Source organism: Phyllostomus discolor, chromosome 2 (assembly GCF_004126475.2).
Source record: "Phyllostomus discolor isolate MPI-MPIP mPhyDis1 chromosome 2, mPhyDis1.pri.v3, whole genome shotgun sequence".
In the NCBI taxonomy this organism is placed as follows: domain Eukaryota; kingdom Metazoa; phylum Chordata; class Mammalia; order Chiroptera; family Phyllostomidae; genus Phyllostomus; species Phyllostomus discolor.
Window position 1 is genome coordinate 164,808,360 of NC_040904.2, and position 16,859 is coordinate 164,825,218.

Here is a 16,859-nt window from a genome sequence, read left to right on the forward strand (position 1 = left end):
TAGCACACCTGACGTTCCGAAATAAGGAGCTTTTACAGGGCTAGGTCAAAAAGACGACATCATCGGAGGGGACACAACCCTTCCACCTGTTCACTCAGCTCACAAGCAGGCTTTCTGGCCCTACTGTCTTCCCCTAGGTGCGCTGCTTTATGCCTGCGAGACAGAGAAACTGCCTTTGAGCTTTGCCTTACACTTAATACAAATTATTTTGTGGCTGGGAAAGACATTTTCCCTCAGATTTAGATGCTTGGGTGTGAGAACATACCCTTGGGAGATGCAGGCCCCGCCCTCAATACCCCCCCCCCCACCTCCACCCCAAACCACCGAGGGCTCCGTGGAGCTATCGTGGCCCCATCTCCCTCCGCCAGCACGGGGCACGCCCACGGTTTCCTGGACGCAGTCTGTGCGCACCCTGTCACGCACTCCTTTGAGGCTATGCTCTTTTTCCCGGCTAATTCTTACAGGTCCTTTAAACTTGAGCTTACACGTCGCTTCCTTTGACAAGCTTCCCCTGACGATCCAGCATCCTCTTCTTTTAGTCCATGGTAGGTGCCCCTCTCATAAGGGGCATAAACAGTATCCTCCAAAGAGGTTAACATTAGCAGCTACCTCATGAAGTTACTGTAAGGATTAAATGAGCTAATGCATAAAAAGGGCTCAATAAGTTTAACCTGTTCTGAAAGGTCCATGGGTATCACTTTAAAAGTACTTTTTATATATGTATACACACATTTCTTTTTCAAACAGGCAGATTATGTGATCATCTCTGGGACTGGTGAGTTTTGCAGGGTGTGTGGTACACGTAAGTGCAGACTATTGACAGGAAATCACTGCAAATGAACTTGGTGCCTCTGAAAGCCAGTTCGGCAGCCTGGGAGTCTGAAATCCTTTATTTATCCACCTCACAAGAATAGCACAGACGGCAGCAGTTGGTTCTCCCCAACGCTGTCTCCCATGAGCCTAACCTAGCCCTGACCTCTTGGGACGGGCAGGAGTGGGGCTTCAGCCGCTACAATACTTAGGCTGGGGCTCACAGAGCTGAAAGCAGCTCTCGCCCCACCCCCATCAGGGGACAGAGGTGGGAGGGACCACCCAGGCCCCCGACTGCACAGTACGTGAATACCATTTGGATACCAAGTGGAAGACATTCAAACAAGGGCCCCTGAGAAGACCTGTATGACCAGTTCCACGAAAACCGGCCTACATGACGGTCCCCTTCAGGCTGTGAACCATCTACCCTCGTCTCTTCCTCCGACACACTGCAAGGCATCTCTTGGCTTTTCAAATCCAAAGACAGATGCTAAGTACCTCAGGGTCCAACCCCTCCCTCTCGGGCCTTCTGGCAAGGATGCAGTGCCTGGCCGCCCCAGCCCAGGAGACAAAGGAGAGGAGACAGAGGAGAGGCCGCACTGACAGGTGAGCGGGCAGCCCCGATCTCCACCACGTGGCCTGTGGTTATTTTTTTCACAGCGTCTGATCAGATCCCTTTCTTCTGGGAGAAATTCCAAAACATGCAGCTACCTGCTGAGGGTTTGGGGAAGGCTACACTTTAAGGGCAGGAAGTCTACAGCAGGCACTCTTCAGGTCCCAAATCACAGAAGGAGTTTTTAAAGTAAATTCCTCCTGGATTTCAATTCCAACCCTTTCAGACACAAGAAAGACTAAGGAACCTCCTCAATAACTATTTGTTCCCTCTCTTACCCTCCTCTCGCTCACCAAGTTACTTCTGTGACCTTCCAAACACTCGATCCGAACCTCTGCACTCACGCTGGAGTCCTGCCTGTTACCTGGAAAGCTAATGCCTGCGCCGTGTCAGCGGGGCCGTGCAAGCACCACAGGGGTTCCCCGTGGGGCGCGCACCCCTCCGTACATGTATGTGCCAGGGTGTCAGGCGGAGGGAACAGCATCGGGCCTGTCGGGAAGCACGCGGGGAACGTGCACGACTCCACAAGGGCTCCTCTGCGCGCAGCGGGACAGCGCAGCGGGACGCGTGGGCGGCGCAGGTCAGAGCACAACTCGCAGGCAGGAGAGCCAGGGGTCTGCGATTCCAGATACTTATTCTCTTTTCATTGGTTCGAGGCCCCTTTCACAGTGACTCATCCTGGAGAACGAACACACCCACACGTGGCTCATTATTTTTGGGAAGTACTTAGACAATCTTGGTGTAAGACAGGAAAGAGCAAAAGTGGTGAAATCTACGCGGGACAGGACGAGAGCGGAACTGGGAGCGGGGCCAGTGGGTCTGTGACCAGGAACTGAGCAAGTCCTCGTCTGTCCGGGCCGTGGCTGCCCACCCAGAGCGCGCTGTTTACCTCACAGAAGCGGCATAAAGGTTACCCGGACATCCCCTAAGTGCTGTGCGTGCACAGAGAAAGACTCCCTCTGCACCCCTCTGCACATCCATGTATGTTACAGTGAATGAGAAGTCTGAAAAAGACCTGTTTTTAAGATAACCATCACTACTGCCCACACCCCTGAAGAGGTGTCGGTTACGGCCATTAGAGCCGCACAGGGTGTCACGCAGGAAGCAGGTCAGAAAGACCCGAGGCTCGAATGCCACCTCTAATATCAATTACGTGACTTGAGCAAGTTAGGAAACTCATGCACCCCGGTTTCCTGATCTGTGAGGTGGGCCTGGTAATAATTATGTGACAGGACTATGTAAGAATTAAATGAAATAAAAGGTGCTTAGCAAATAGATGCTCAATAAATTTTGATCCCTACTCTCAATGTAAAACTCAAACACACACACTTAACATGTGTCTCTTTAACCACTAATTAGAAAGTAGCAAGTTTCAGCAAGAAACTGCCGCTGGAGCCTCAGCACTACCCATGCATGACTGGTCGCGTGGCACTGGGCAGGTCACTTAACCTCCCTGAACCCCATTTTTCCTCATGATTAACCGGGAAGAAGGAACTGAACCAGATGACCTCCAAAATCCTCCAGATGAAATTCAAACCCAGTTTATTTCTAAATTCACACTGTTCGCATCACTGGTCCAACACTGGGAAGCTCTGCTTTAAATTTTACATATCTTTTCCCGAACTTTAAAAACAGACATGGCTAGTCTTCTGTAAATACTCACTTTTCACCGAAACAAAATAAGTGACAATAAAATTATACAAACATCTGAATGCACTACAGATTTACAAGTATACTAAATCACAAACCTAATTTTGACATCTTTGAAAAGCCAAATCTGTATTAATGGTAACAGCCCTTTGTAATGTTTCACACTTACTCACCAAGTGAAATCAGTCTACACACGTGTATATAAACAGCACATACCTCACAGTCACGCAGCAGAACGAACAACCAGGAAAACCAATCGCAGAAGAGTAACAAAATCATTCCACACACAAACAAGTTCAAGAGTGGTCGGAACGAGAATCCTGCTAGCACAGCAAGCGCTGTTATTAACAAGCTAGTCAAACCTGAACTGAAGACAAAACTGCCCTGGCAGCATATGAACGTGGTTCCAAAACACGATTAGAAGGTGGTCTGTGGTAGGAAGGAAATGCAAACTGGATCCGTGAGAAAAGTTGTGTTTTGAGGAAGGCCGACAAGTCCCAACTTGGGCAGACGCCGTCTGGCTGCGTGCCGCGGAGGCGCCGACACAGCCAGGTCCCGGCGAGGTGGCCTCAGTGCGGGCAGGACACCGGCTGGTCCCCTCGCTCACCCACCGCAGACCCGGGAGGACCCTCGGTGAGGCTGCGGCTCCCTGGGGATTCCCAAGGATCACCTACGAGCTAGACTTGCGCCGCTCGGCCCAACACTAGGCCTACACCCCCACGGCCAGGGACACGGTGCGAGAGCACGGGGGCGCACGGGGCGGGGGCAATGGTGAAGGGTGCGAGGCACACTGCAACACACGCACGTCTGTTCCGGCAGAGAAAGGCTCACGAATGTTCCGAAACACTTTAAAGCTTCAGTAGTTATGATTTTTAGCTTATATTAAGTGTTCCTTGGAGATAATAAGTCCCATCAATTAAGTTCTTGTGGGGAGCACTGTGTAGGCACACTAACCTCGCCACTTCCAACTTCACCGGGCAGCCTCCCCCGTCTGACGTGCCCAACGTTCGGTGTCCAAATTGGCGCCGCTGCCTTTACTCTTCCTGATTTCACACGCTGCTCACAAACTCCCGCTCAGCCCTCATCCTTCCAGATGACAGCATCCATCAGACAGAACAAACTGATAAGAATAGCCTATTACAACCCATGATTATTGTACTTTATTCTTCCCTGGACCTTATCCAACCCCCCTACAACTTCCTTAGAACAAAGACTACAACTCTATACGCCGCTGTGATCCTGAATACCCAAAGTGATTGTGAAAACAAAACAAAACATCAATTCCCAGTCAGGGTACATGCCTGGGTTGCAGGCCATGACCCCCAGCAACCGCACATTGATGTTTCTCTCTCTCTATCTCCCTCCCTTCCCTCTCTAAAAATAAATAAATAAACTCTTTTTTTTAAAAAAAGAAGTGAGGTTAACACAGAATTTAAAAAAAACAAAACAAAACAAAAAACGAGGGTGAAGGACTCACACTTTCTGATTTCAAAACTTACTAGTGGAGTTAAATATAGGCATAAAAATCAATGGAATAGACTTACCAGTCCCGAAACAAACATATATATCCACAATCAACTGATCTTTGAGAAGCGTCTAGGACCTTCAGGGGCAAGACCAGTCTTCAACAAATGAGGCTGGACAACTGGCTGTCCACATGCAAGACAATAAAATCGAACCCTTATTTCCCACCATATACAAAACTAACTCAAAATGAATCAAAAATCTAAATAATAAGAGCTAAAACTTATATCCTAAAACTTAAAAAAAACAAAGACAATAGGGACAAATCTTCATGACCTTGAATTTGGTAATGGTCTCTTAGATATCACACCAAAAACACACGCAACAAAACCCCCCAATATATGGGCCTTCCTCAAAATTAAAAAATTTTTGTGCACCAAAGGAGAATATCAAGAGTGAAAAGAACCTACAGAATGAGAAAAAATATTTGTAAATTATATCTCTAATAATGGTCTAGTCTACAGAACATATAAAGGACTCTTACAACTCAACAACAACAACAAAAATTGAAAAATGGGCAAAGGACCTGAACAGACATTTCTCCAAAGAAAATACACAAATGGCCAACAAGCACATGAAAGGATATTCATTCAACATGATCTCAAATGCAAACAAATTTCAAACTCAAATGCAAATGCAAACAATGAGATACCACTCTACACCCAGGAGGAAGGTCGTGAGGAAGTGAAAAGGAAAGAAGCTGGGACCCTCAAACACTGCCGAGTGGTCGGTGCGGAAAACGGAGCAATGGTTCCTTGGTGCGTTCAACACTGGCTTCCCCAGTAACCCAGCAACGCTGCTCCTCGGTATGCATCCAAAGGGCTCAAAACAAGTGTTCACACAGCAGCTTGGACGGCAATGTTCATTAACAGCAGTTATGCACCATAATCAAAGGGTGGACACAACCTAAATGCCCATCAAACAATGAGTGGATGAATAAAATGTGGTATATTCATACAATGGAGTATTATTCAGCCATAAAAATGAATAAGTTGATATATATTGCAATATGGATAAACTTAAAAAACATCACGCTAAGTGAAAGAAATAACGCCTTGTCTGATTCCACACGTATTAAGTATTCAGAAGGCACACTAGCGGCTCTCACGGGCGGGGAGGGGGCAACTGCTGGGTGGGGCGTCTGGTTCCCCGTTGGGGTAGGGAGACAGTTCTGAAACGAGAGAGTGCTCGTGGTTCGCCTAACATTACAGAGGTCCTTAACACCGCTGAACTGCACACTTTAAAATGATGAACACTGAAACGGTCAATTTTCTATTGTATGTATTATACCACATTTTTAAACAACATAAATCTCTGCAAAACAATATACATAAAATAATCTCAATTATAAAACAAACACGCCAAAACCCCAGCACATGAGACTGGAGGTCCACCATTCTTCAGACCGTGCTCCTCCCCCACCCCGAGGCTGGCGGAGACCTTCAAGAGCCTCTGCACCCCCAGGGAGGGGGCAGTGTCCTCTCCTTCACCATTTTCTCACTGGTGTCCAGCACAGTGCCCAGCAAACTGCGTTGTGCTTAACAAGTCTTATTCAGTAAATCACAGACTCACAACTGGAGAGGGAACGGGGCTCTGCCAGAGTGGCTCAGCTCTTACCAGCTCTATGTATGTTTCTACATCATCGTCTGTAAAAGGGTGCCCCTGCTTTAGCCCCGGCTGGTCAGTGGACTTAGTGCCAGCCTGCGAACCAAAGGGTCGCTGGTTCTATTCCAGGTTGATTCCAGGCAGGGCACAGGCCTGGGTTGCCCAGTGGGGGTGGTGCATGAGAGGCAACCACACATTGATGTTTCTCTCCCTCCCTCTCTCCTTTCCCCTCTCTCTAAAAATAAGTAAATAAAATCATTTTTTTAAAAAAGGATTCCACTGCTTTAAAAAGAAAAAAAAGTTGTCTAGTAATTACTGATCCAGACAACAGCCGATGTATTTATAAAAACCCTGAACTAGGGCCCTGGCTGGCGTAGCTCAGTGGATTGAGCGCAGGCTGCGAACCAGTGTCGCAGGTTCGATTCCCAGTCAGGACACATGCCTGGGTTGCAGGCCACGGCCCCCAGCAACCGCACATTCATATCTCTCTCTCTTTCTCCCTCCCTTCCCTCTCTAAAAATAAATAAATAAAAATCTAAAAAAAAAAAAAGATCAAATTCCTGTCACCTTCCTTTAAAAAAATAAATAAATAAAAAATTTTCAAAAAACCCTGAACTAGAAAACAGAGGTGCCCGGCACTGCACTGCCACAAAGCAGAGGTAACGTCCGGCTCCCCAGGAGGGGGGGTTGGGGGCAGAAACGAGGCACTGACCCTGGACGGCAGCCAGAGCCTCCTAACCAACCATGGGGAAGATCTCGCAGCAGAACAGTAAAGTGCTCAGAGGTCACTGGTAAAAAGACCCGAGTTACACCTTCGCCTTTCACCATCATCAAAATACATGAACACAAAACAAAAACTCTCGAGTTCCCAAGAGCCACAATAAATCAAATTTTTCATGTGTGGCTGGTGGTACCTAAAAAAAACCCAAAAAAGGTACTGGTAAGAGCAGTTATGAAAAGAAATGTAACTGACTTAATAAAGGAAGCTATTTGTATGAGGAGGGAAAAAACCCACAGATTTAACAATACCACACTTGATAAGTTTTGGGTGTTTAATTCCGATCCGGGAAAAGGTCTCGGAATGTAGTTTGCATGCGAGAAAGGTGTTTGAAGGCAAGCTCCACACTGTATCTATTCTACAAACCGCCTTTCTGACATTTCTACTTGGAGACAAACCCAACCCTGGAGAGCTGTCTAAACAAGTTCACCCCTAGCCTTCGGTCTAGAGAATGAAAGCTTTGTTCTCACTCAAAAGAGACGTTTGATGTTTATGCTAAAGAGACCTGTCATTGCAACTTAATTTATGACTAACTGTAAATACCTGAACATCCAGCAAGGGCCCACCTGCTGTCCAGAATGTCAAGGTCAAACCCGAATGAGTGGCATCATGACGATGAGGAGTGTCCAATGTCCCTGGGACCTAAGTGCACAGACTCAGCCACCATATTTAGACCGTCCACCAGTAACTTGGTATTTCTCTTTTACTAACAGTCTATATGAACATGCCAAAAACATTGTTTTCTTTCTTCATTGTATGTAAATAGGCATATTTGCAGCTCATTAGGGCAGGGGAGGACATTTACCGGTGATGTTTTGTATCTGCTTCCTGACCTATTTACTACACCATGGATGAGCGGGGCAGAGACGGTGCAGAGCAGTTTGAGTGAGAAGAGGGACAGGAATGGCAGCTTCAGGCGTCTGGGACAATGAAGGAGGAAAAAAATTCAGCCAGGGCTGAGCCAAAAAACTAATGAGGCTGAGAACGAGTTAATTTGGGTGGAACAAAATGGGCAGGGGGCAGAATACACAGAGATGAAAGAGGTGAGCTAGGGAGAGAGGCTGTGATGCTCCAAGTAGCTCACAAATGTCTGTAGTGTTTCTGAGTCACTGGGCAAAAAACTGTATGTGCAGGAGATAATAAATTATAGTAGGACAGAGTTGGAATTATTTACCTAGAATTTGGCTGAGGAGGACAGAGATGAAGGCATTCAATTAAACACATTTATTAAATACTTAAAATATGCAGGGCTCTGTGACAGGACAAAGTCGTAGAGAGAAGAACAAGCCAATCCTAGCGTCAATCTTTAGGAGCTAAGGAGCAGGGGAATGGGAGGAGCAGGCCACTAAAAACCAGCGTGAAGCTCTCCGCGACCAGTGAGGACCATGGAGAAAAGCAGAGAGGACGGACTCACTGACTGGAGGAAGACAGGAAGACAAAGGTCTCACACTGGAGTATGCTGGATTTGGCCAAGGAGAGAAGGCCAAGGTGAAGAGAAGCACAAGGGATTTTGGGTCCACAGTGAATGGACATATGCAACAGTGTCAGGGTCCCGGCCAGAGACGGGCTGCCAGGGAGGCTAACCCACACTGGCCGGCTCATGAAGCAAGGCTAAGGGGTCCAGGGTTGATCCTGGAGGCCACGTAAAAGCAGTGGCACCATCAGATGCAGAAGCCCTGTTTTCCCAAGTTAAACCCAACACCAGCATGGAGGAAAAGCGAGAGTCTGCAGGCAGAGGCTGGTTGGAAAATTACCTGAACAGGCATCACCGTATATAGTTGAGTGCAGTGTCAAGAGCACGTGCTTTGGAGTGAGACAGACCTCTGGCCCCCTGCTTAACCTCTCCCTGCCCCAGTTTTCCCCTCTGTAAAATGGGGACACATGTGCCTCAGAGAACAGCTGTATGGAGGCGAAGATGCAGCGCAGTGCTTGGCTTAGCACTTGAGTACATCGTGAACATTTGGTCAGCCAGAAGCTTCTGTTACTCCTGCCATCCCAGTCAAGAAGAGTATGTACTCTCTGTAGTTTCGTGGTTGCTCTAACAAACAGAAGAAAAGTCAACTTGTGTATAAACTTCTAAAGGGCAAAGACAGACTCTTTCCTCAGTATCCCTCTCATTCAGCTTGTCTTGGACATCAAATCTGACACAGTCTTACCCACTACAAGTGTAGAATGTAATACACAGACGTACACTAGAATAATAAATGAAGATTCGGGGCAAGGCAGGTCCACCACAAATGCTTACTTAAGAACAATACAATAATTAATAAACAATGATTTGAGAAGAAACTGTGTTCCATGTACTCACAGGGGTCAGACTCCCAACCTGTGTGTGTGCGCGCGCGTGCAATTCAGATTCTTCAACTTAAACAATCATCTGAAAAATCTACATCCAGAGCACCCAGAGCTCCCTCCCTCCTCCAGGCACTCACAGATATCTAAGAAAGGGTGACAAGCAGTGGAAAAAGCCACCTGCGGTCAAAGCACTTTTCACACACAAGGCCCAGCGAGAGGATGGCTGGGTCCTGGGGCTCAAGGACCCTCCAGCCTACCATGGGAGAGCTCTCTCATTCCCCTCTCCTGCCAGCTGTCTCCTCCCAGCGCCACGTGACCCAGCACGCACACACACATTTTCAGAGCAGCACCTATTACTGCCACACAGTTTCTGCAGGTCAGAGTCCAGGCACAGCACGACAGGGTAGGCCAGGTCGGCTCCCTCACCTTGGGCCGGGACTTCTTTCAAGCTCACTGGTTGTTGGCAACCCCACTGCCTGTGAACACAGGGCTGAGGTGCCCATTCCCCCCTCATTGACAGCCCAGGATCACTATCAGCTCCCAGAGGGGGCCTGCCTGCAGTGCCCGGCCACGTGGCCCCACGGGCAGCTCACACAGTTGTCTACTTTCTTGCGAGCCAGTGGGAGCATCTCTGCCTGCCTTCCTCTTCTGCAGTCAGCTGAGAAAACTCTCTGCTTTCCAAGGGCCAGCTCGGTTAGGTTCTGTCCACCATAACAGTCTCTCTATTTGAAAATCAACTGATTCGGCACCTTAATTACACCTACAAAATCCCTCCACAATGGGACCTAGATTCACATGGGACTGAGTAACCGGAAGAGGGGGTGCACACCAAAGGCTGGGAATCTTGGGAGGACGGGGTAAACGATGGGCTGTGGTTGGCAGAATCACCTTATATTTATCTCTTTATTATCTATCTCACCTGCCAGAAGGTGGCCTTCATGAAGAAAGGCATCTTTGCATCCCTTTGCTGGCCGTAAACAACAGTGTTTAGAATATGGTAGGTGCTCAATCAGCGTGTTAGAGAAATCTTTCAATCGCCACAGTTCTCTCGCTCCCTCTCTACATGTACACGTGTGTGTGTGTGTGTGTTTAGCTTATTTCTAGGCTGCAAATGGGACTTCTAACTGTATATATTAAAATCCTGTTTTGGTGAAACCATTAGGAGTCCTTGGAATTCCATGCCATAATTTTCTTTCTGCCACAATTATCTGAACAGCTTTAACAAAATGCAGTTAATCCTCATCAGTCATCGATTCCATACTTGTGTATCTGCCTACTTGCTAAAATTTATTTGCAAACCCAGTACCAACATTCTCAGTGCTCTCATGGTCACTCATGGACACGCGCCACGTGCTGGCAAGTGTGACGCACGCACGCGTGCGGACACCGGTGCCCATGGGCCGACTGAGGTGCAGCAGGACAGTGCTCTGCTTGCGTGCTCAGCTCTGACCGTGTGTGTGCACCCTTTCCATGGTCTGTTTGGTGCCATACGTTTCGTGTTTTTGTGTTTTTTTGTTGTTGGTGGTGGTGATTTCAGTTTGAAGTTGCCCCCAAGAGCAGTGCTGAAATGCTAAAAACACTGAGGTGCCTTACAGAGAAAAGACATGTACCAGACAGCGCTGTTCAGGCCTGCATCATGGCGCTACTGGCCTCAAGCTCAGTGTCAAGCAGTCGACAACATACACCACACAAGGCGTCTTTAAGCAGAACCACACGGAAGACAAGGTTAGGTGCTGGTCAGCTGATGAGATGAGAACACTGGGACCGGCGGCTCACAGGAGCCTAACCCTGTGCTTCCCCGGGAGCAGGGGTTCGGTGTCCACCGATTCAGGGCTGGCGCTGACTTTGGGGAACACAACTCCTACGAACGACGAGGTGACTGACTGTAACAGCCCCATTTACAGACGAAAGAATGAAGTTGAGACAGATGTGAAATGGCAGTTCCTAGCACACTCCAGCACATCATTTTTTTTTCTTTCATTCTTTCTTTCTTTTTTTAAAGACTATTTGTTTATTTTCAGAGGGAGTAGAAGGGAGGGAGAAAAAGAGGGAGAGAAACATCAATGTGTGAGAGATACACTGACTGGATGCCTCTCACACGCCCCCAACTGGTGACCTGGCCCACAACCCAGGCATGTGCCCTGACTGGGAATCAAAGCAGCGACCTTTGGGTTTGCAGGCCGGCACTCAATCCACCGAGCCACACCAGCCAGGGCCGCATCATCATTTTCTTCACAGCACTTGTGACTGATAATTGTGTTTACTTATTTATTTTCAGTCTCAGCCACTCCAATTTTAAGTTCCACTACAGTCAGAGAATTAGGGATCTCTGTCCATCTTGTCCTCTGTTACTTCCCCATGCCAAGAACTACTTCAGATACATACCCACCTGAATGAATAAAAAGTTCTCCTATATGTAATTGTGTTAACATTAGGGTTGACTGATGCCATACAGGGAAAAGCAGTTACTTTTATTATGTTAAGTTCAATATATTAAGCCAGACAAATACTGGCTTAAGTTTAAGTGGAGAGAGAAGAAAACCGAAAGAACCCCACAGCTGCCTGAAGCAGCACTGCCTGAGAGCCAGAGAGCAGGCGAGATCACCTGGGATGGAAACTTCACAGCTAAACCCAGGCAGCTCTGCAGAGGAAGGGAGAGAAAGATATACTCTGCAGCAGTAGTTTTGCCTGGTGTTACATTTATCCACGACAGAGAAGCCAGCAGGCAGAGCGAACCGACGAGGGCAGAGACGGTGCCTCTGGAGCCCGAGTTCTGGTTAAATTTGTGTGAGACAGAGAGAAGTAGAAAAAGTGAGAGAGAACACTGAGGTGAGCAAAAACCAAGAGCAGGTATTCAAGCCTGGCCAGGAGGCACTGCCTGCAGAGTGAGAGCGTGCAAGTTAGACTGCAGGGGACTGTCAGGTCTGAGCAGCTGATCCCTAAAAGGTCTCGGCAAAACCAGTCTGGGCGGAACTGAGGGGCCAGCAGCGGGGCTGGTGAGAGAGGGGCCTGGAGGATTTCCCCTGTGTAAACACAGAGAGGGGAATGAGATAAGACCCCCTTAGTTCAACCCCTACTCTAAGAGACAAATAGCACAAGAATTCGAGACACAGAGGCGGGATTCCAGAACTACTGTTCACTGCTGCTCTGAGCAAAAACTGAACAGTAAACAATAAGGATTTCAAAATTAAAACAAAAGAGCCACTTCAGTATTCTAATTTAACCTTCAAAAACACAGAACATCTAAAGCGCCATGAACCGAGAATTCCATTCCACCTCAACACCCTGTACTCCTGAGTTATTATGAGAACAGACTGCAACGCAATTCAACTCATGCTCCGAAATGCAACAAGCGGCTTCAGCAGGACACGCCGAAGGCAGCAGCACGTCTCCTCTCCTCTGTTTTCTGACTCATATTTCGGCAGCAAGGTTACAATTAGCTCACCAGTGCAGAATAAACCTATTTATAACACAGCAGTCCACCTGAAAGACACAATCAACTAAAAAGGTTTTCAGGGGAAAGTGAAGCGCCGCTTCTTCCCATGCTGCCTGCAGGTTCCCAAGGTCCTTTCTGATGAAGTCCTCGGCCTCACCTTCCTGTGTTCACAGCCCCATCCCGGCCACTTCGCTCAGCCTCCATGATCTTATGTAACATTTACATACTGCCATAAACCTACCCAGAGTTGTGTAAGAATTAAAACGTTGCCAAACCAATAAAGCCTAAAGCAGGTCACTCCCTCCAGCCTGCCTTTGATTAGCACAGGTATGCTGCCCGGTCTAGATGTCAGAGCCCGTCAAAAGACAGAAATTAACCTGAGGAAATCAGACACATCTACAAAAGTGCACAAATAAGAAGAATTTAACCACACGGTGACACCTGGTGCTTCTATCAATCCCAAGTCAGTATGTTATCCTGCCCGTAAGATAAAAAGTAACCCAACGTTGCTTATTCACTGAAGTCAGAAACTGTGTCTAAAAATACCTCCCAGCCAACTGGCTATCAGTTAAGTCAGTCTCACAAATGTCCCAATCAGAGTGACATGAATTATTTCCTTACTTTACAGAGGAAACACTGAGGCAGTCACAGTAAGATTAAGTGACTTAAGGACAACCTGTACGGGAACGAAATTCTGGGGCTGGAAACCAGTCTCCTCCCTCCATGTGGCTCTAACCTTTAACCAGAGTAGCCATTTTATTACGTTTCAATCACATCTGTTCCAGGAGCTCTTTTAACAAAACTAATCAGAGACTCTCTTTCCTCTCCAAGAGTTCTCTTTCACTGTACTTCACAACTATGTCCACTGAACAAAATTACAAGACTTGGCTTGAAATAAGATTTTCAGTCTGTTCACAGAAATTCAAAATGTTCCTATCAGAACCTCAAATGTCACCTTTGTTGCTTTTGCCTTAAGAAATGAATGTCTTCTGCCACTAACTAATTCAATTTTACATTTTTAAATACTAATGTGAAAATTCCAAAGCTCAGCTGTAAAGCATGGCACACCTATCAAGTGAATGCCGTTTATAACCTAAAAGTCATTCTCCTTATCACTGGCCTGTTACTAAGTCAAAGTTAATTCACTGATTAATAGAAACACCAACCCTTGCTGCCCTCATGTCACGGCCAAGTACCAGGCATCAGGGCTGCCCAGCTCTGCCACTCCCCCAGCCCTCCCAGGGAAGCCACACAGAGTGCAGGGGAGGAAGGCAATCAACTTCTTGTTATCCTCAGCCTCTAGGTTCCCAGAACTGACGTTTTACTTTAAGCCTTTTGCAACAGTGGTCTCTGTAGCATGCGCTACTGGCAACTAGATGTGTCCCGGAAAAAACTGCAGTGTCTGGCCAAGAAGTTTAAAGGCCTTCGAGAATGTTTGCTGGACACACAACCTAATTTCCAGTTTACCAAAAAAAGAAACTAATTCCCTATTATGACCACCCATTTCACCCCAACAAACATCCATTTTAGGATGGTTACCAAAACAAAAAAAAAAAATGAACTCTGCCCCATTCAGAGCCAGTCGGATTATCAATTAAACATTCTTAACTAGGCTCACAAGATCAGCCCCACAGACACCACACCACATTAACAGGGAAACGGCTGTTGTCCTGCACACAGTAGGGACAGGATAAAAATTCCTATGAAAGCGATTTAAAGACTTACTCAGACACGTATCAAATGACAAACCTGAAGGCCAAGTCTCCCTATTTACTACCCACTAGAGAAACAACAGTATGCTACACTTTCCAAAAACATGGCCCACAGTAAGGCCCAGCAAACATCATTCAGGAAAACCATGATCTTACCACAGATGTCAGGCTGTGCTCACACGCTTCACCGTGGTGATCGGAACCAAGGCACATCAGCCGTGCTCAGAGCAGCAGGACCCCGCAACACACACGAGGTGCTTAACAGAAGCATTAGCCAGCGAACAAAGACCCCACTGCACAGGCTACACCACTGGAAATAAATATCGAAGCTGAAGATAATGAACTTGTCTTTGAAACGTCAAAGTGGGATGATGTCTTTTTTTTTCTTTGATTGCCTGGTTTACTAAAGGAGACAGCCCACCTGAGAACCATTGTTTCTCATGGAGAGGAGAGCCAGAGAACACACCTGACCTCCCATTGCTGGGAGGCCAGGGGCTGCTGAGAAGTCAGAGCAGCAGGCTTTGCAATACATCAGAGCACATACAATCCTGACAGTCTCTCCCAGATCCATCTGTGGGTCAATAATCACTCCAATACAACTGCCAAATATAACCTTCATCTGCTACCCCAATGCCAAAACACACTGGAGATAACTCTTTTAAATTAAATATTTTAGGGTTTCATCTGCTCTTCTCAGCCCACAAGGCCTGATAAATAACACACCCAGTTAAGGGTACCACTGAAAGGTACCCACCTATATAGTGGGAAGGGTGGGGGTGGTATGGGCAGCAGAGGCTGTGGGGGTTGGAAGGTGAGGGGTGGGGGAGGGGTGGGGAGTGTGTGTGGGGGAAGGGCAAGTAAAAGGGGTGGTGTGGGAAGGTAAATAAGTACTGACCAAGGGCCAGGGAGCCGGTCCAGTGGTGGGATCTTTAAATAATCCTGGGGGTTGGAGCCTGGTTCTAGGATTTCACCTGAAAGGCATCCACGAAGTGAGCAACTGAATGGGCCCCCTGGGGTGGGGTGGGGGAGGCAAGATGGAAAGCAAATACACCTAGATGCAGATTAACCATTCTGAAACTAGGTTTCCTAGGGTTAGAGGGATTCCAAAGGCAAACTCCAAAACGGTTGAGGGGCCTGTTCGTCCCACTTCCTCCAAAGAGCTTCCACACTGCATGTGTATTGGCGGGGGGCGGCGGGGGGGGGATGCCCCACCAAACTCAAGGGACTGGGTGAAGGGGAAATGTGACTCCCTTTCCCAGAACATGAGGGAGGAAGGAGAGGGAGGGGAAGAGACGCCCCAAGTGCAGAATTTGAAGGAAAGGTTAGAGACCCCTTTGCCTATCATCTGAGATGCGCAAGGACTCTCAGCATCAGGATACCTCGGAAAGCAAAGACCTCATCACCCCAGCCCCACGATCTTGGCGGGAGAAAAGGCATCCCCCAGGAGCATCTGGAGGGAGGGAATGAAGACCCCCGCCCCTGGGCAAGCGAAGGGGCAGAAACATGATCTCCACATTTTGGGAAAGAAGCCCGCACTCCCGTCTACGGAACATCAGGGTGCTGGGAGCGCGACCCCCAAGAGCTCCCCGAATTCAGCTCCGCCTGGAAGAGGGCTCGGGTCCCCAGGGGCCCGGCGTGAGCTCGGTCGCGGCTGGGCGGCAAAGCCTACGGGGATCAGGAGAAGCCACTGAGGGTCACCCCGACCCCTCCGCGCCCCCCGCCCGGCCATGTTGTGCGCGTGGGGAGGGGGCGCGCTGTAGCCCCGGCGCCGCGGAACGAGGCCTCGCCCTCGCCCGGCCCTCTCCATCCTGGCCTCCGCCCCCCGTCCCGGGACTCACCCTGGATACCCCGGGGCCCGGACCCGCCGCTGCCGGCGAGCAGAAGGACGACTAGGGGGAAGAAGGAGGAGGCTCCGGCCGACTCCGCCATAGTAACCACCACCGCCGCCGCCGCCGCCGCCGCCGCCGCCGCCGCAGCCCAGCAGCGCCCAGCGCGCGCGCGCGCGCCCCCGGCGCCTCCCCTCCTCCCGGGCCCGGCTCCCGCCTCCCGCTCCTCCGCCCGGCGCCCGCACGTGCGCTCCCGGCAGAGCCGGCGCCGCGGCCGCCGCGCGCGCCCCCGAAGGGCGGGGCCGGGTGCGCGCGGGCGCCCGCCTTAAAGGGGAGTGTCCCTGTTAAAGGGGTAGGAGGGGTGCGCCGTGCGCCCCTTGGCCCCCTTCGCAGGTGGGTGAGAACGCGGCGCGGAGGAGGCCAAGCAGAACGCGCATCCTCCGCCCTTCCCTGCATCCCACCCAGGGCAGGTTATCTTATCAGTACCGGCCCCCTCCCCGCATGGAATGTTCTAAGAGTCCCATGTGTTTTCTGGTTCCCTTCATTCCTACTGCCTATCCTCTAGCCCCATCGAGTCCCAGCGGGATCGCTGCAACCGTCTGCTACCTGG

General features: G+C 49.0%; 1 protein-coding gene across 1 annotated transcript in view; it reads right to left on the reverse strand.

Annotated features, from left to right (window-relative positions):
• The window catches only part of ACVR1B (activin A receptor type 1B), a 35,771-nt gene extending 19,355 nt beyond the window's left edge, over nucleotides 1-16,416 (reverse strand). The window contains exon 1 of the mRNA XM_028531876.2: nucleotides 16,262-16,416. Within this exon, the coding sequence (XP_028387677.1) occupies nucleotides 16,262-16,352 (91 nt within the window). The 5' untranslated portion in view covers nucleotides 16,353-16,416. The remainder of the gene's footprint in view (nucleotides 1-16,261) is intronic.
• Between the last annotated feature and the right edge of the window lie 443 nt (nucleotides 16,417-16,859).